The 17,857-nt window shown below is 37.3% G+C and overlaps 1 protein-coding gene across 1 annotated transcript in view; it reads right to left on the reverse strand.

Moving 5' to 3' along the window:
* Window positions 1-17,857, reverse strand: part of CACUL1 (CDK2 associated cullin domain 1) — a 71,610-nt gene that overhangs the window by 11,012 nt on the left and 42,741 nt on the right. Inside the window, exons 4-7 of the mRNA XM_050804017.1 lie at window positions 15,094-15,189; window positions 10,622-10,724; window positions 5,220-5,309; window positions 1,313-1,451 (exon numbers count right to left, since the gene is read on the reverse strand). Coding sequence (XP_050659974.1) covers window positions 1,313-1,451; window positions 5,220-5,309; window positions 10,622-10,724; window positions 15,094-15,189 — 428 coding nt within the window. The remainder of the gene's footprint in view (window positions 1-1,312; window positions 1,452-5,219; window positions 5,310-10,621; window positions 10,725-15,093; window positions 15,190-17,857) is intronic.

Genomic DNA, 17,857 nt, shown 5'->3' on the forward strand with positions numbered 1-17,857 from the left:
AATGAGAGAGGACACAGAGCAGTGCTAAGAGTAAGGATTATAAAAATGCACGATATGACTGTGCCCTTCAATGATTTGCTGATATAGGCTATTTTCTCATAGGGAATCACAAAAATTTTACAATAATGTATTTTAGTTGAAAAATGCACTCTGCAAGATTTTCTGGGATATGACCACGATAATGAAGTGCAAAAACTTTAGGAAAATTATCAAAACCAAGACAGGCAAATAAAGAGATGCCCTATTTTTTAAGAAGAAACCACTAGAATTTAGGGCAAGAGGGAAGTGTGAAATACAGAATTTATTTTATTTTATTTTTTTATTTTTTTTGAGACGGAGTCTTGCTCTGTAGCCCAGGCTGGAGTGCAGTGGCCGGATCTCAGCTCACTGCAAGCTCCGCCTCCCGGGTTCACGCCATTCTCCTGCCTCAGCCTCCCGAGTAGCTGGGACTACAGGCGCCCGCCACCTCGCCCGGCTAGTTTTTTGTATTTCTTAGTAGAGACGGGGTTTCACCGTGTTAGCCAGGATGGTCTCGATCTCCTGACCTCGTGATCCACCCATCTCGGCCTCCCAAAGTGCTGGGATTACAGGCTTGAGCCACTGCGCCCGGCCAAAATACAGAATTTAAAGCTCTTTGCTAGGTTAGCCATAAAAGTACATTATAACAGATCAGAGAAGTTCTATAATGTTTTTCTATATGCACAGGACTAATACAAGAAAATCAAAGTTAAAAGAGCTCTTGGAGCTTGCCCACCTAACTGCTCACCCAGTGAGAAATCCCTTCTTCAAAAGGTATGGGCTGGGCCTGGCAGCTCATGCCTATAATCCCAGCACTCTGAGAGGCCGAGGTGGGCAGATCACTTGAGGTCAGGAGTTCGAAACCAGCCTGGCCAACATGGTGAAACCTCATCTCTACTAAAAATACAAAACAATTAGCCAGGCGTGGTGGTGCACGCCTGTAATCCCAGCTACTTGGAAGGCTGAGGCAGGAGAACTGCTTGAACCCAGGAGTGGAGTTGCGGTAAGCCGAGATTGTGCCACTGCACTCCAGTCTGGACAACAGAGCAAGACTCCGTCTCAAAAACAAAACAAAAGCAAAACAAAAAAAATGTATGTAATGAAGAGCAGCTTCCACAAAATCAAAACCCGGCTTCAACATTTCTACAGACAAGGAGCTAATTAATGTCTTCTTGCAGCAGCAAGACTCTTGGCCAGTTACCTCCCATTCTCAGAACCTTACCATTTATCCCATGTCAAGCCAAACTGGCCTAGGGAAATGGACATATTTGACCACTAAAGAAAAAAAACTTGCCTTGTAAAACCATTCTGTATAAGTTCTCTTTGAAATTTCTGATCTTGAGCAGCATATTCAGAAAGTTCAGATTCCACCGCCGGAGGGAGAATGTTTGGAATAAATTTAGAAAATAGAGTTGGAGCCATCTGAACCCACTCTGTGAGGAAAGGAAACAATTCATTAAGGAAAGCATATAAATACATCAAATTAAATGGAAAAGGTAAAGTTTTTTTTTAAAATACATAGTAAGCCAAATTTAAAGCAGGGGAAAAAAATTAGTGCAATCCCATTCTGGTAAAAAACATATAGAAGTAAAATTTCCCTTCTAAAAAGAATTTTATAGGCCAGGCGCGGTGGCTCAGGCCTGCAATCCCAGCACTTTGGGAGGCCAAGGCGAGCGGATCACGAGGTCAGGAGATCAAGACCATCCTGGTTAACACGGTGAAACCCCGTCTCTACTAAAAATACAATAAATTAGCTAGGCGTGGTAGGCGGCACCTGTAGTCCCAGCTACTCGGGAGGCTGAGGCAGGAGAATGGTGTGAACCCGGGAGGCGGAGCTTGCAGTGAGCGGAGATGGCACCACTGCACTCCAGCCTGGCCCACAGAACAAGACTCCATCTCAAAAAAAAAAAAAAAAAAAAAAAAATTTACAGTATGAAGAAAGCCATTTTTATATTTTACTGATTTAACAGAATTTAGTGAAAATCCCTAGGGAATTTTTGAACAAATCTGAAGTATGGAAGAAAACATGAATGTGATTACCACACAATTCTGAGTGGGAGGGGGCTTGGTGGAAATATCAGCCTTATTAGCCATTAATTAAAACAATATATAATATATAGCCCAAGAATAGAACAGTACAAATAGTAAGTAGATATATTTAAAAAAAGAGGCAGCTCAAAAGGTAGGGGGGACTGAACGTTTAAAATGGGCTGGAGGTAACTGGTTAGTACTCTGAAAATATTTTTTGACCCCTGTTAAATTACAGCAAATATATATACACAACAGTAAAAAAAAAAAAAAAATTAAGTGGTTATCAAATCATTTTTTAAAAGATCAGGAGACTATAGAAAATAAGGCAAAGAAGTTACAGGTAAACACCTGTACCAGATATGACAAAGACGAATTACTATCTTTATTATGACGAATATGTACAAATCAGTAAGACCAGGTAAATGAGTGAAAGAACCTATAAGAATAATATAAACAGAATAAATAGCCCTGTTAATATTCAAAAAAAAATTAAAGCTAAAATAAACATGCTCTCTCCCTTTTATTCAGTGAACATTAAAGAGAATTAACACCCACCTGTATCAAGGGCATGGGGAAACCATTATTTCCCTTCCTTGGTGGTGGTCCTCAATTAACGCTATTATTCATTTTGAATTGTTTTAATCTAGCCTGTTCACATTTCTCCTCTTGGAAAACATTTTGGCTATACATCTCAAAAACTATAAAAATATCAGTATCTTGAATCTAGTAAACCCATTTTAAAAACAACAATCTGAGTAAATGATTATAAATTAGAAAAAGCCACGTTTGATGCTGTGGAACATTTGGTCTGTGTTAAGTAAAAAAGTGGAAGTTAACAAAATGTCTAACAGCAGAATGGCTAATTAAAATTGGCAAATAAACACTGCAAATGATACAAAGACCAATTCATTCAGTCACCCCTTGGGAGAAACTCGTGGCAAAATGTTTCCCTCCTTCCAGTCCAGCTCAAATATGGCTTCACCAAGAGTCTCAATACAGTGCTACGGGGAATCACTAATCAGTCAGAGCTGGCAAAGTCAAACCCATCTGCTACAAAATAAAGATGAAGAAACAAAGTGTGTGTATTAACTGAAAAAGGGCAGAATAGGATTGTTGCAACTATTTCTAAAGACTGGATGCCAAAATGGTAAGTCATCAGAATCTCCAAGGATTACAGCCCAGGAATCTAGACTTTAAAAAGCCTTCATAAGTGACTCAGATGCAGTCATACAAAGACCAGCTCTTAAGAACTACTGCAGTGGAACAAACTTTTCCTTTCAAAATTCAACTTTTAAAATATTCTAATCTTAATCTGTCAGGTGAATAAAATGGCTTTAATAAAGCAGGAACATAATGGGTACTGGCAAAACATGTAAATGTCAAAATATGTTTTCAAGTATCTCAGAAAATGTGCAGGGCAGCAAAAGGTTAGTATGTGATAAAATTTACCTTTTCAAAAGGACAATTCTCAAATATAGAATTCTCCTTACAAGTAGTATAAACCCTATTACAAGAGTTTGAACCTGGATAAAATAGCATTTAGATAAACATGTACCCACAATACTTTTCTACCTTTAGTGATTAACTTTATTTTGCAATTTTGTTACTTATAAAAGCCAGAGCTTATAAAGCTGCCTACTTGGGAGGCAGAATTTATCATACTGTACTTAGATGCTTTCAAAAGAAAAAAAATCATTCATAACCTAGTACACGTACACACACACACTATTTCAGGAGCCATCTTCATCACACTGCTGTAAAATTCTGAGAAACTAGATACAGAAAAATATCAGTTTATTGGACACATGCAATAAAATATCTTTACTACTTTATACAAGTAATTTCTGTCAAAAATCAGAGTAGAGCTCAAAACCTAGATCCAAATTTAACAATAAATTTGAATACTCTAGAAGTCATTAATCATTTAAAGTAGCCTAAGAAGGTTGTTTTTTGTTTTTTGTTTTTTAAGACAGGGTCTCGCTCTATCACCCAGGCTGGAAGCTTCACCTCCTGGGTTCACGCCATTTTCCTGCCTTCCGAGTAGCTGGGACTAAACGCGCCCACCACTATGCCAGGCTAATTTTTTTGTATTTTTAGTAGAGACAGGGTTTCACCATGTTAGCCAGGATGGTCTGGATCTCCTGACCTATGATCTGCCCACCTCAGTCTCCCAAAGTGCTGGGATTACAGGTGTGAGCCACCGCACTCGGCCTAAGAAGGTATTTCTAAAATCAGTCTACTAGTACCCAGTTTTCACTTGGTTTCCATTTTAGCTTGCTAAATTCTGACAGGTCGTTTAAATTAATGAAGCAAACAAGCCATCAATTAACTAAAATAACCATTAAACTCAAATGGATAGTAATAACAGCAGTGAATGGTTGCATGCTTATTACGTTATCAGGTACTGTGCGTTAAGCTCTTTATATCATGTTTTATTTCATTTAATCCTCAAACAATAAAAGAATTTCACAAAAAGGTAATTACTGTCTAAAAAGCATCCCTTGTGTTTATAGATTGTAGAACAATGTTCTATCTTGATAACTTCTATAATCTCTCTCCCATGGACATTTATAAGTTGCCAGACAATTCTGACAAGTTTGAGGTTCTCGCTTATAGAAAGATATATACAAAAGCTCCTTGGGATTCCTTTAAATTTATAGTGTTTTATTCTAAGACAGACACATTAATTTTAAAACCATGCTTTTGACTATAGTTATCTTTGGTATTTCCTTCAGTTCTTGTGATTAGTTCTATTTCTCTCCCCAGAACATCTTTACAAAATGACTGTAACTTTGCAAGTTACTTAACAGGCCTAAGAATATGGACTTGTGAATGTGGATGTCTGTGCAGCGTGAGGTAGGAAGTAAAGGAGAAATTAAGACCAAATATGAGGTTCAATTTTATCCATAAAATAAATTGTATTCTACAATTTATTTCTTGTATTTCCCTCACAGGTTCTCCAAAAAGACAAACTAGTTGGTTTCCACTAGCAGAGAACATTCCAACTGAGCTCTGAGTTTATATTTTACAATGATGAATGTCTATTCAATTTTTTTGCTCCAGCAAATGCAAGTACCATTAGGCCTCACAAAACACATACAGAACCACTGCCCTCTTGGAAAAGGCTGTAACAAACAGTTCCAACTCCAACAGAAATGAGAAATGTTTACCTGGTCTGAGGGTATACAGGCCTTTCACAATATTTGCCATAGTTGAAGGTGTGACCTGAAACGGTGTTGATTGGGCTTCTAAAAGTAAAGCTGAAATAAGAGAAAACAGGTTAAAAAGAATGTAACACGTATTGATTGTCAAGATTTCTCTATTACTGTTTTCCCAAAAACTCCTGAAACATAAACAATTGTAAGAAATGAACAGTCAAATAAACCAATCAAACGTTTATATACTAAGGATTTTATTTTTTCAATCCAGTGCAGTAGCTAAAATACGTGAAGGTCTGCTGACACACTAATGGAAATGAATCAATTCATGGAGGTTCTGAAAAGTAAATAAAGCTTTCTAAAAGCACTAGTATAACCTATCATGAATGATACATTATAACTGAGTTGAGTTGAAAATGCTTCCATTACATTTGGAGAATAAAGTATCATACAATAACCTCCCTCAATCATTTCTCCTTCCCCCAAATCACCATTAGTAATTATTTGGTAACTGTGATCAGAGACAGAAATTAATTTGCCCAAACGCTATAGCTACATCTACTATTTTCTTACAAGAGCTAAGGGCGAGGGATGATGATGGCTCATCTTTCTCATTTTTCATGTCTTTGGTGACCCTGACTCTGAACATGACAACAGAGACAGTTTTCTTTTAGGTTATCTACTGCCACACAAACATTTTTAAAAAGTTTTTAATGAGGAGGAATAATTCCTCTAGATTAGATCACTAACAAATACAACTAACAATTCCTCTAGATTAGATCACTAACAAATACAAATTCCATTGATTAGTGAACACAACAGATACTACTGACCTAAAATGATTCATTTTTAATTTATCTCAAAGACCTACATTTGCTAATAACAACAACAAACTTGGTATGATTTTACCCTAAGCCAGGCTTGTAACATCACATATAAACTGATTTTGTTCTGTTCATGCCTTTCTAAAAAGAGAAATGCCATCTTACTAGGCCAATGAGGATTTTATAGTCTCAAACATACAATTTGAGTTATGTCTGCATATATATGATGAAGGCCATCAGAGATGGACTGTTAAGTTTATCCTTCCGATTTTATCATCAGTAGACAGTTACAAGTTTGAACGGCATAGACCACCAGGGGTGTCCAATCTTTTGGCTCCCCTGGCCCACAATGGAAGAACTGTCTTGGGCCACACATAAAATACACTAACAACAGCTGATGGGCTTTAAAAAATTGCAAAAAAAACTCATTTTAAGAAAATTTATGGGCTGGGAGTGGTGGCTCACACCTGTAATCCCTTACACTTTGGGAGGCTGAGGAGGGTGGATCATGAGGTCAGGAGTTCAAGACCAGGCTGGCGAAACCCCATCTCTACCAAAAATACAAAAAAATTAGCCAGGCGTGGCAGTGGGCGCCTGTATCCCAGCTACTCAGGAGTCTGAGGCAGAGAACTGCTTGAACCCAGGAGGCGGGGGCTGCAGTGAGCCGAGATCACGCCACTGCACTCCGGCCTGGGTGATAGAGCAAGATGCCATCTCAAAAAAAAAAAAAAGTTTACAAATTTGTGTTGGGCAGCATTCAAAGCCTTACTGGGCCACGTGGGGCCTGCAGGCCATGGGCTGGACAAGCTTGGTGTAGGCAAATGCTAAGCATTTCAGAAAATCATGTTGCTTTAAAATGCAATGTTTAAAAATTTAAATTCTAAGTGTTAGGTTTTCAGAGTTTTTTCTACTCATAAGATTCTAATTTCAACATGTATCCAAAATCCAAGCACTCTCTCTCTTTATTAATCCATCTTCCTAACCTTTTCACCATTTTGGCCTCCAATTAGGCATGATCCTACTAACTCTTCATATTCAACAACATATTGATTATGTGGCCAAGTATATACATTTGCAAACCATTCCTACCATTACTGTAATCACCTATGTCAAATTTGATAGCTATGAAGAAATGATAAATACAAAGATACACACATAAAATGTACATAAATATTTGAAATAAATTTTAAAATGATTACATTTAATAACAAAAGATTATTAGAGTTAAGGTGTCACTCTATAGGAAAAGTGTTTAACTAGAAAATCTTTTAATCTCCCCTTTTAAGGAAAAAGAAATGGGAGTTTGGGGGTGGTAACTTGAGAGAGGAAAGAGTACTGAGCATTTAGCAAGTGCTAGGTACTTTACATATATTTAATTCTCACAAGTTCGATCATTTACCTTTTTATTTTTAACAGGTAAGGAAACTAAGGCCAAAACAAAAACCCCTCACTGAATAGTTCACCTGAAGTCACAGAGTTAGCTAGAGGCAAAAGAGGTTCAAGAACGTTTCACTCTAAATTCTGTAATCCACCATACCAACACCGAAATGCTTGCTTATATGCAACAATCATCACACAGATATCAATAAGCCATATAGTTTAAACACTAGAATAGATAAGTTCTAATCGTAAAGTCTAGACAGGTTAAGTGCCTTGCTGAGAAAGTCACACACCCTGAATTGGGACCAGAACGAAGCTCCTCTGCTCTTTCAAGTATTCCTCAGTGCTACACACTTGCTTAGGAGATTCTCTCCTTTATTAATTTGAAAAGCAATTCTTAAAACTGAAAATACTCTTGGCTTCAAAAAAATTTCAAACTACAATGGTTTGAACTAAAAGGCAGAATTGCCTAAGAAAATTAACTAAAACGTAACTATTTAGAACACTATGCAAACTGAACTCGAAATCTGCTGCTGTAAAAGTCAACGTACTATATTTTCCCAGGAAATTTCTACCATTAACCCCATGCTACACATTTATTGTTACATTTGCTCAGAATCACTCACACACTATGTAAATAACCTTGATTAACAATAGATCCTAGTAGTTCTGCAGCTTTCAGAGTTTAATTCAAATAATTTCAAAGGAAAACAATTTTACTATCAGCCAGAAATAGAAGCCACTTTATTTTATAAGCAAATATGTAAAAAATGATTATACCATGGAGCCGACAGAAAATTAGTTTTATCCCCAGTAAGAAGTTACTGTTTTCATTCATGAAACATACCAATAATGAATGATATGGGCATTCAATAACTGATTCTTTATTAACAGAGACAGTATTTGTTTTACATTTTTGTATTGGTTTTAAGACATGGCTCCCAAATTCTTCTGACATGCCTTTTATCAAGAGGTAGGATATATTCCTCTCTCCTGGAATTTTGGCTCTGTGACCACTTGCCCAGCAGAATACAGCAAAAGTGGCACTGTGCCAGCTTCTGAGCCCAGGATCTAAGAAACCAGCAGTTTCTATTTCCTGTATCTTGAGATACTCACTCATGAAGGAAACACAGAGGAACCAAAAGCTAGCACCAACTTACCAGCCATGTGAATGAGTCACACTGAAAGCCCCAGCCCCCAGTTAAGCCACAACAGACAATGCTGAGCAGAGCAGACATAAGCTACCCCACCAAGCCCTCCCAAATTGCAGAGCAAAATAAAAGACTGTTGGTGTTTCAAGGCACTGTGTTTTTGGATGATTTGGTACACAACAATAATAAATGTGAACACTAGCTTTCCAGATCTATCTGAAGCCACGGGAAGGAAATTATTGATCAGATTGTAGAAAATTACAGAAATTGAATGTAGTTATTTGTTTTGCTGCAGTAAAGGGGTAATATAAAAATGTATAAGTGGAAACGATATTAATAGCTGTGCTTTTCTGGTTGAAACTTTAACCTCTCTTTGTTTCCGTTTCTCCATTTCTAAAATGAGGGTAATGATTACACCTATTCTATAGGGTTAGGAGAATTAAATATTTTTAAAGTATAGGTCCTACCAAATATAAGCAGTGCCTGTGTGTGTTTAAAAACCTTCGATGATCATCCACATAATACAGTTAAACATTGTCCCTTGTTGTTCTGAAGCTCAAACCAATGAGGCCAGTCATTTCTCTAAGTACAATGCCTGATAATTGTGCAATAAATATCTGACAAACTCAGTTTTGTCCAATTTACAAAAGCTTAAGGACCTTTCTGTTTAATTGGAAATAAAAAGATATATCCACCTTTAAGTGTAATTTTTATTGAAAACCAGACAATATGATTATGTTTTCTCTCACCAGATCTGGACTACTATATTCTTTCTTGAATATTCTCTTTGCATACATCCAATAAAATTAGTTTCCAAATTACTGGCAAATATAAAAATATATTTACAAAGTAGACAGGCTTTTTCTACCAAATGGTAGCATTTCTCTACAGAATTTTAACAAGATTTCAAAATGCTCTATCTTGTCATGAAAGCAAAAAGACAATGTCAGTATCAGGAAATACTTAAGTGGTTATAATACCTGGAATACCTCATGAGACAATGTTTAAAGATGTTTATAAACATCTCCCAGCCTTACAAAAAAAAAATGCAAGTCATATTCCCAAGACTCTAGGCCTCTTTTCTGTTTCTGGAATCTCTTGGGAACATAATAATGAAATGTATATTATCTTCAACTACACTATTCTTTGAAAAAACCCTACCTTTCTAAACTAGCCCCACGCTCGATAATTCTTTCACTTAACATTAAAAACGGGAAAAAAAAAAGTTTATGGTCAAGCTTGAAACAATTCTTTTGTAAATTCTAGTAAAAGTTCAATGTGGCAGACACTAATTATGGTTCACAGGAAAGCAAAAATACATCCTGCCAACCCAAATATGTGCCACATTCGAAAAAATGACTTGATGTGTCATACAAGATATGAGCTTTAAAAGGATGCCGAGACATTAGGTTACAGGGACTTCCTAACTCTACCTGGAGAAGTATATTCTTTCAGGAAAGGCAGGATGAGATGCTACCTACTGCGAGGGGAAGAGGACTCAAGAATGGGGAGAGGAGAAACTAACTGAGCTTAATATTCTTAATAATCTACACAGGCACATGAAATATTTTACAAATCCTAATTCACAGGAGAGAAAACTCAGGGCCACAAGAGGCAAAGAAGTTTGCCTAAAATAGAAAATAAATGACAGAACCAGACTAGAGAAGGGTTTCTGCACTAAAGAGTAAAAATCAGAGGATTCTGTACTACCATTTCAGAGAAACAACACTGTATTCCTTCTAGAGTTACTGGTAGTAAACTTAGAAGTGAACTTCCTAATAATACTTTCCCCACTGTCAGAGAAAAAAAGGGGCGGGCAACAAGTTATCAGGGCAGACACAAGGGCACTGTCCAATGACCTGGTAAAGGTGCTCACAGCTCACCGGGTGACCTTCAAGTCCCATTTTTAATTCCGCAGTGTCTCGGGTGGGCTTCAACACTTCCTATCTGGTTCAGAAGATGTTAATATTGGGATTTACATGACAGTGCTCTCAGACCAAAAAGAAAAAGGAAAGATCATTGCTAGTGTTATCTCACCCCTATAAGCTGAATTACTTACGCATTAGGCTGTAAATGTGCTTTTCTGCAACATGTTCCGTAAACAGCTTTATAAGGTCATCTTTTAAGTCTCTGTTAAGCTTGGTTTCGATGTAAAACTTATTCTGAAAAATAAAATGAAATCTTTTTTGTGTATTAATTGGGGAAATGGTTAGTCTAATGAACTGGAGCACTAAATATTTTAGAAAACAATGCATAAAGGCATCAATTAAAACAGAAAAACTCAACATCCAACAACAAAAGCCCTGCAGCTGTTAGTTACTTGTCTTTCTGGCACAGGTTGAAAACATGAAAAAACATTTTCAACCATACATCTCCGAAAGAACACTGGGAGATATCCAACATTAACTAGACAGGGATGCACAAACATTGCAGAACCACACTGTGTGGAACACCCTTTAAAAATATATCATCAAAAGACAACATGGAGAAACACTAATGAAAATTACCCCATTTATCAATGATCTGGGTTGAAAGCAGGCTGTGGACGTGCACTGGCTGACTCCCCAGCACACACTCAATTTCACTGATGAAAGTCATTCAGCTTCTGGCATTCCCTGGGGACCACCTTTGGTTCAGAGGTAGACACTCAAGGCAGCCCAAGCAGCCTTAGAGAAACCTTGGCATGAGGGAAAAATCTCTTGCAGTCATCTTATAACCATGAGGGGAATGTCAGGCCTCTGAGCCCAAGCCTGCACCTATACATCCAGATGGCCTGAAGCAACTGAAGAATCACAAAAGAAGTGAAAATGGCTGGTTCCTGCCTTAACTGAGGACATTATCTTGTGAAATTCCTTCTCCTGGACAATGAGTCTCAGAAGCTCCCTCTGAGCTCCCGGTCTGAGCACCTTGTGACCCCTGCCCACCAGACAACAACCTCTTTGACTGTAATTTTCCACTACCTACACAAATCCTATAAAACTGCCCCACCCCTATCTCCCTTTGCTGACTCAGCCCACCTGCACCCAGGTGATTAAAAAGCTTTATTGCTCACACAAAAGCCTTTTGGTGGCCTCTTCACACGGACACCCGTGACAGGGAAGAGGATAAAACAGATGTTATGGACAGCAGAGAGACCAAAAACCAAGTCCTTAGTAATACTGTTGAACCACAGATTCAACCAACCTTGGACACAGCCTCATTTCTGGAGTTTTATTACAAGAGATAATACTCTTCATTATTTAAATCACTTTGAATCATGTTTTCTGTTTCTTGCAGCTGAAATCTTGACTAGAATTACTGGCAAGTCCAAAACAAAGTTGCTTTTTTTTGTTTGTTTTTTATTGAGACAGAGTTTTACTCTTGTTGCCCAAGCTGGAATGCAATCATATTGGTCAGGCTGGTCTCAAACTCCTGACCTCAGGTGATCCGCCCACCTCTGCCTCCCAAAGTGCTGGGATTCCAGGCGTGAGCTACCACGCCCAGCAAAAAAAGTTTTTCATATTTAAGTGTTAATGCAGAAGAGTAGAAAACACATAGAGGAATGTTAAGTCGCTCACTGATTCTCTCAATTTAATTTAAAAAGATTTCTTTTTGGAGATAGGGTTTCACTCTACTGCCCAGGCTGGTCTCAAATGCCTGGCCTCCCACTTCAGCCACCTGAGTAGCTGGGATCACAGATGTGAGCCACTAAGTCTAGCCATTTAATTCTTACACAAGTTTTTTTCCGTCTTTTTAAAAAATATATAAAAAGATGCACATGGTTAAAAAATAGAAAGCATGCAAAACAGTATGCAATAAAAAGTCTCTCAATGCAGACCTTCTGACCCAATCCCAAAAGGTCCCATTCATTCTACACTGGGAAAACTTCTGTATATTCTTTCTAGGATGTTCCTTGCATATATGTGGATATGCTTTTTTCTCCCTAAAAAAAAAAAATACTAGTGAGAAAATATTAAACACTGCATTGTATCTTGCTTTTTCATTTTTCATTTAATGTTGTATATTGGAAGATTTTTCTCTTAAAAAAACAGAGTTGTGTTACTTATAATTGCATATTTTTCTGTCTTCCATAAATTATTTAAATAATAGTCCCTACTGATGACAATAAACCTGCGTAATTCTTATATGTGGAAGTCTTATAGGTGGACGGATGTTAGAGACCAGCCTGGATAACATACCAAGATCCCATCTCTACAGGGAAAAACAAAAAAAATTCCTAACATTAGGTATGGAAAAATCTACTCCTTCCTTACTGATCTGAAATGTCACCTTTCTTATTAAACTTCTACATTTACTTCAGCTTATTTCTGGGCTCTGTTCCCTTGATCTATCTATCCCTGCCACCAATGACAATCTGTTGGGAGCAAGCCCCCCAGAATCTGGCCATAAACTGGCCCCCAAGACTGGCCATAAACAAAACCTCTGCAGCACTGTAACATGTTCATAATGCTTTTCTCTCCTGGTATATTGTCCTATTGACATTTAAGATCTGAATGCCCAGCGTTTTAATGTACCCTTTCTACTCTTTGTAAGTAACTAGAAACCAATAAAAATAAATAGTATGAAAACTTCAGAAGTACTTAGAAACTCCAATTAGTCCACCTCTTTTTAACTTTGTCTCAGGTACAATAATGTTAAATTCCAAAATTGTAAGCAAAAATAAATGTCTTTATTTGATCTCTGTGCCTTTCAACAAGACCTTAGTTACAATTAATCTTCTAGTTTAATGACAATTTCTTGATATTCATATAGACAGACTTCTAACAAAGACATTAATTTTGACAAATGTTTTTAAAAATTTCTGTGTCAGCAAAAGAAACTTTGCTTATTATGGCACTAGTAGGTTAACATTTCAAACTATTTTCTTTAATATACTTTTCTAACAAAGCAGTACCAAAGTTCAAATAATTTCTATCTTCTGGACAATAAAAGCAATTTAAATAACAAATTTTCAAAAGTAACTACAAAGCAAATTCAAGCTCTTAATCTATAAGAAAAGTTGTAGTTACACTTTACAATCTAAGATCCCTTATTTGAATTCTGCTAGCTGAAACAGTAAGTTTGAAGTTCATTTACTCTTAACTGACACAAGACTTCTTAAACCCCAGGATCCCACCATAAAGTTTAAGAAAGCAACAATGGCAATACAGAAAAGCATAAATCACCTTTCTGTCTTAACCTATTCTTTTAATAAACCAGCTATTTACCTTTTGATTCAAAATTATAAATTAGACTTTTGTTTTTATTACTAATGCTACCGAGCCAACATGCTTACTGGTAAATGCCATTAAAATGGCAGACATGCAAGTCAAGAAATCTATTCACCCACCCTAAACTCCTTTATCCACAAATAGGCCCTGTCTTTCAGCTCCGCTTCCATACCTGGTCTCCACTGAAAACTTTAAAACAGCAAGAATAAGCAGTCGGCTGGCACGGAAATAAAATGTTTGCTCTGTCAGTACAGGACATTTACCTAACACACACTCCTGATGAATAGCCCATGATAGGATTTCACCAAAATGATACAATTTAGCTACCCTCCCAGGCTTACACTCTCCCCAGTAAGTTAATTCTGCTAACCTAGAGGCACTTATTCCTAGTGTTATCAATAATATTTTTCCTTAGTTTCATGATTCATAAAGGAGTTCTGGCACTTAAACCAAAAGAAAAGACTTTTTATACATTCCTTTCTTGGTAAAAGGCAAAAACCAGTTTCTTTGGCATTATACCGACTAGAAAACTAGTACTATTAAAATTGTTGTCAGTAACCAAGAAGTAAGTGTAAATGAAAATCATGAGGTACTACATCGTCTTTTGGGAAGTGCCTTCTAAATTAGAGGTAGGTGTACTTTTGTTTTGTTTTTGTTAAGTGCATTTTATGGAGAGTAAGTCATTCGTAAGATTGCCATCCACATACAGCAACCTACATGCTACAAAAAGTAGGATCAACCTGAACATCTCATTCCCTAGTCTAATAAAGAATGGGGATCATGGTTTCTAAGGGCTCCTCCATGCAACAGGAGCACTAACATTAAGACTCTATGACTCTGGATATTTAAAACAGGGAGGAAGCTGATCAACAAAGTCACAGTCTACAGCTTATACTCATAGCATAACTCTCCAAATAAAACAGATCATCAGAATGGCAGCAATGTTTTACTGTTCTATTTTTTATGGAAGAACTTACTTGGCATTTTACTTTCTGAGGACAAGAAATCTTACATATCTATATTTGTAGAACCAAACACAGTGCCTTCCACATAGCAGAAATAAAGTAAGTACTCATGTGGTTGACTGCTTATCTTAATGCCTACTTGTCTATTCGGCAATTGTTACTTAACGGAATTTCAAAGCAGAAAAAAAAGTTCTTCTATGTCAACAACTATCAAACATTACTGAAATAATTAAATTTCCATTTCTAACACAAATGTACTAAAAGAAAAACAGAACATGCTTAACTCTTTGCATCTATTTGTGCTCTGACCAATACACCTAGGTATTTGGGAAGGAGGAAGGAGCTCTCTAACTTACCATATATATGAAAAGAGGCACAATGCTCTGCAATGCTCCCATATATTGTCCAAGAGCTATATTAAATCTTTCAATATAGAGATCTGGAGGGCTGGCCTGTGAGAAAGAACAGAAGTGTGATCAATCTGGGAAACCTGGGAAAGACCTTCCACCACAATCTGAAATACAAATAGAAGGAATTCAAAATTCATAGAGATTCACCAAAAAAAAAAAAAAAGAGGAAGACACGTACACTCTGAAGGTAAGACTTCTACCTTTGTTCCAAAATCTATGTAAAACTGAGGTTTAGCCATCTTTAAAAGCTGTGTAACCTCAAATGTTAATTAAAAGGCTTCTTCTTTTACTGAATAAAAAGGTGCACTCAGGCCGGGGGTGGTGGCTCACACCTGTAATCCCAGCATTTTGTGAGGCCAAGGTGGGTGGATCACTTGAGGTCAGGAATTCAAGACCAGCCTGGCCAACACGGTGAAACCCTGTCTCTACTAAAACTACAAAAATTAGCCAGGTGGAGTGGCAGGTGCCTGTAATCCCAGCCACTTGGGAGCCTCAGGCAGGAGAATCACTTGAACCTGGAGGTGGAGGTTGCAGTGAGCCGAGATCACACCACTGCACTACAGCCTGGGCAATAGAGCAAAACTTTGTCTCAAAAAAAAAAAAAAAAAGATGCACTCAAAGATAAATAACATGATTTTTTAAAACTATTACTGAATTACATGGATATTCTATATAGAAACCAAACTATATTTGAACCTGGAATAAGTTGGGAGGATATTCAACTAAGTGGTATAGGCTTCATGTACTACTAGAATGGCTAATGAAATTTACAATTACCTTAAGCACAGAAATATTCTGATTTCTATGCTAACTTGGTTGTAAACCACTTCTGTAACTCATTATAAATATTAGTTAGAAAGCATGGATACAAATGACACATATACATCTTCAGCTCTGTAGAGTAGTAAAATACAATACATTCCTCTATTAACTCACTTTTACAAAATACCAAATCATAAAACCATCAAAAGAGAACACTTCCAACTTTTTCATATGTTATAAACTGAGTAGAATATAGACGGTGTTCCTCTAAAATTCCTATGTTGAAGCCCTAAACCCCTCATACTGCCATACTAGGAATAAGGAAGTAATTAAGGCTACATGAAGTCACGAGGGTAGAGCCCTGATCCTATAGGATTAGTGTCCTTAGATGAAGAAACACCAGAACACTCAGGTTCTCACTCCTCCCACAGGGCTCAGAAAAAAAGGCCATGTGAGGACTGCAGTGAGAAGGCAGCCATTTACAAGCCAGGAAGAGGGCCCTCACCCGGAACCAAATAGGAAGCACCTTTGTCTTGGACTTCCTAGCCTCCAGAACCATGAGAAACAAATTTCTTTGTTTAAGCCACCCAGTGCATAGTACAGCTGACCCTTGAAAAACCGGAGAGTTAGGGGAGCCAACACCCAAACACAGTCAAAAATCTGTGTATTACTTTTTCATATCCCCCCCAAATTTACCAGACTACTGTTGACCAGAAGTCTCACTGGTAACATAAACCGTCAATTAACACATATTTTGTATATTATATGTATCATTTATACTGTAGTCTTACAATAAAGTAAGCTGGAGAAAAAATATTAACAAAATCATCAAGAAGAAAAAATGTATCTATTCATTAAGTGGAAGTATATCATCATAAAGATTTTCATCCTCATCTCCACAGTGGGAAAAGGGTTGGCCTTGCTGTGTCACAGGGGTGGGAGAAAATCCATGGATAAGTGGACCTACATGGGTCAAACCCGTGTTGTTCAAGGGTCAACTGTATTTTGTTGTGGCAGCCCAGTCGAAGACACTGTTTTACAAAAGTGCATCCATGCATGATTTCATTCTATTCTGTAAAGCTAAGTTAATTAGGTCCCATTTTAACACTAAAGAAACACCTAAATGGCCACTAATTTGTCTAAGATTAGACCATCAGCAAATGACAGATCCAGGTCTTCCAATTAAGAATTCATTTCTGGGTCAGAGTGTTGGGGGATGAGCATGGTACACAACAGAATGCAAACAAAACTGATTCTACACAAGAACTAACTTGTGTTAGTCCCACAGCCTATCAATCACATCTTACACAAAAAGTCTTGCTTTCAAATAAGGATATTAAGAAATGCCATATGGAAGGATTCCTAAATATTAAATTTTAAAACATGAAATTATAAGACCACTTCAGCTAAGCTGTTTCAGAAATGTTCAAATATTTTGATACTATTTTCAAAGAAGATTCAACTCATATTTCAGTTCTACTTAGAAGCTTATATACATGTAAAGAATTGTCTTTACTTCTCCTAATTCATCTCCCATTACTGAGTACTTACAGGTTTGGTGCACGCTAGGTGTTTTTATTTACATTTCCTTTTTTAATTTTTTTTTTTTTTTTTTTTGTACATTTTGAGACAGGTCTTGCTCTGTCTTCCAGGCTGGAGTGCAGCTCACTGCAGCCTCCACCTCCCAGGCTCAATTGATCTATCCTCCCACCTCAGCCACCTCCCAAGTAGCTGGGACTACAGGTATGCAGCACTAGGCCTGCCTAATTTGTTTGTTTGTCTGTTTGTTTGTTTTGGTAGAGATGGGGTCTTGCTATATCGCCCAGACTGGTCTTAAATTCCTGGGCTCAAGCCTCAGCCTCCCAAAGGGCTGGGATTACAGGTGTGAGCCATCACACCCAGCCCACTGCTTTTTCTTAGTCCTTCTAACTGCCTATAAATTGAATGT

This window comes from Macaca thibetana, chromosome 9 (assembly GCF_024542745.1).
Source record: "Macaca thibetana thibetana isolate TM-01 chromosome 9, ASM2454274v1, whole genome shotgun sequence".
NCBI lineage: Eukaryota > Metazoa > Chordata > Mammalia > Primates > Cercopithecidae > Macaca > Macaca thibetana.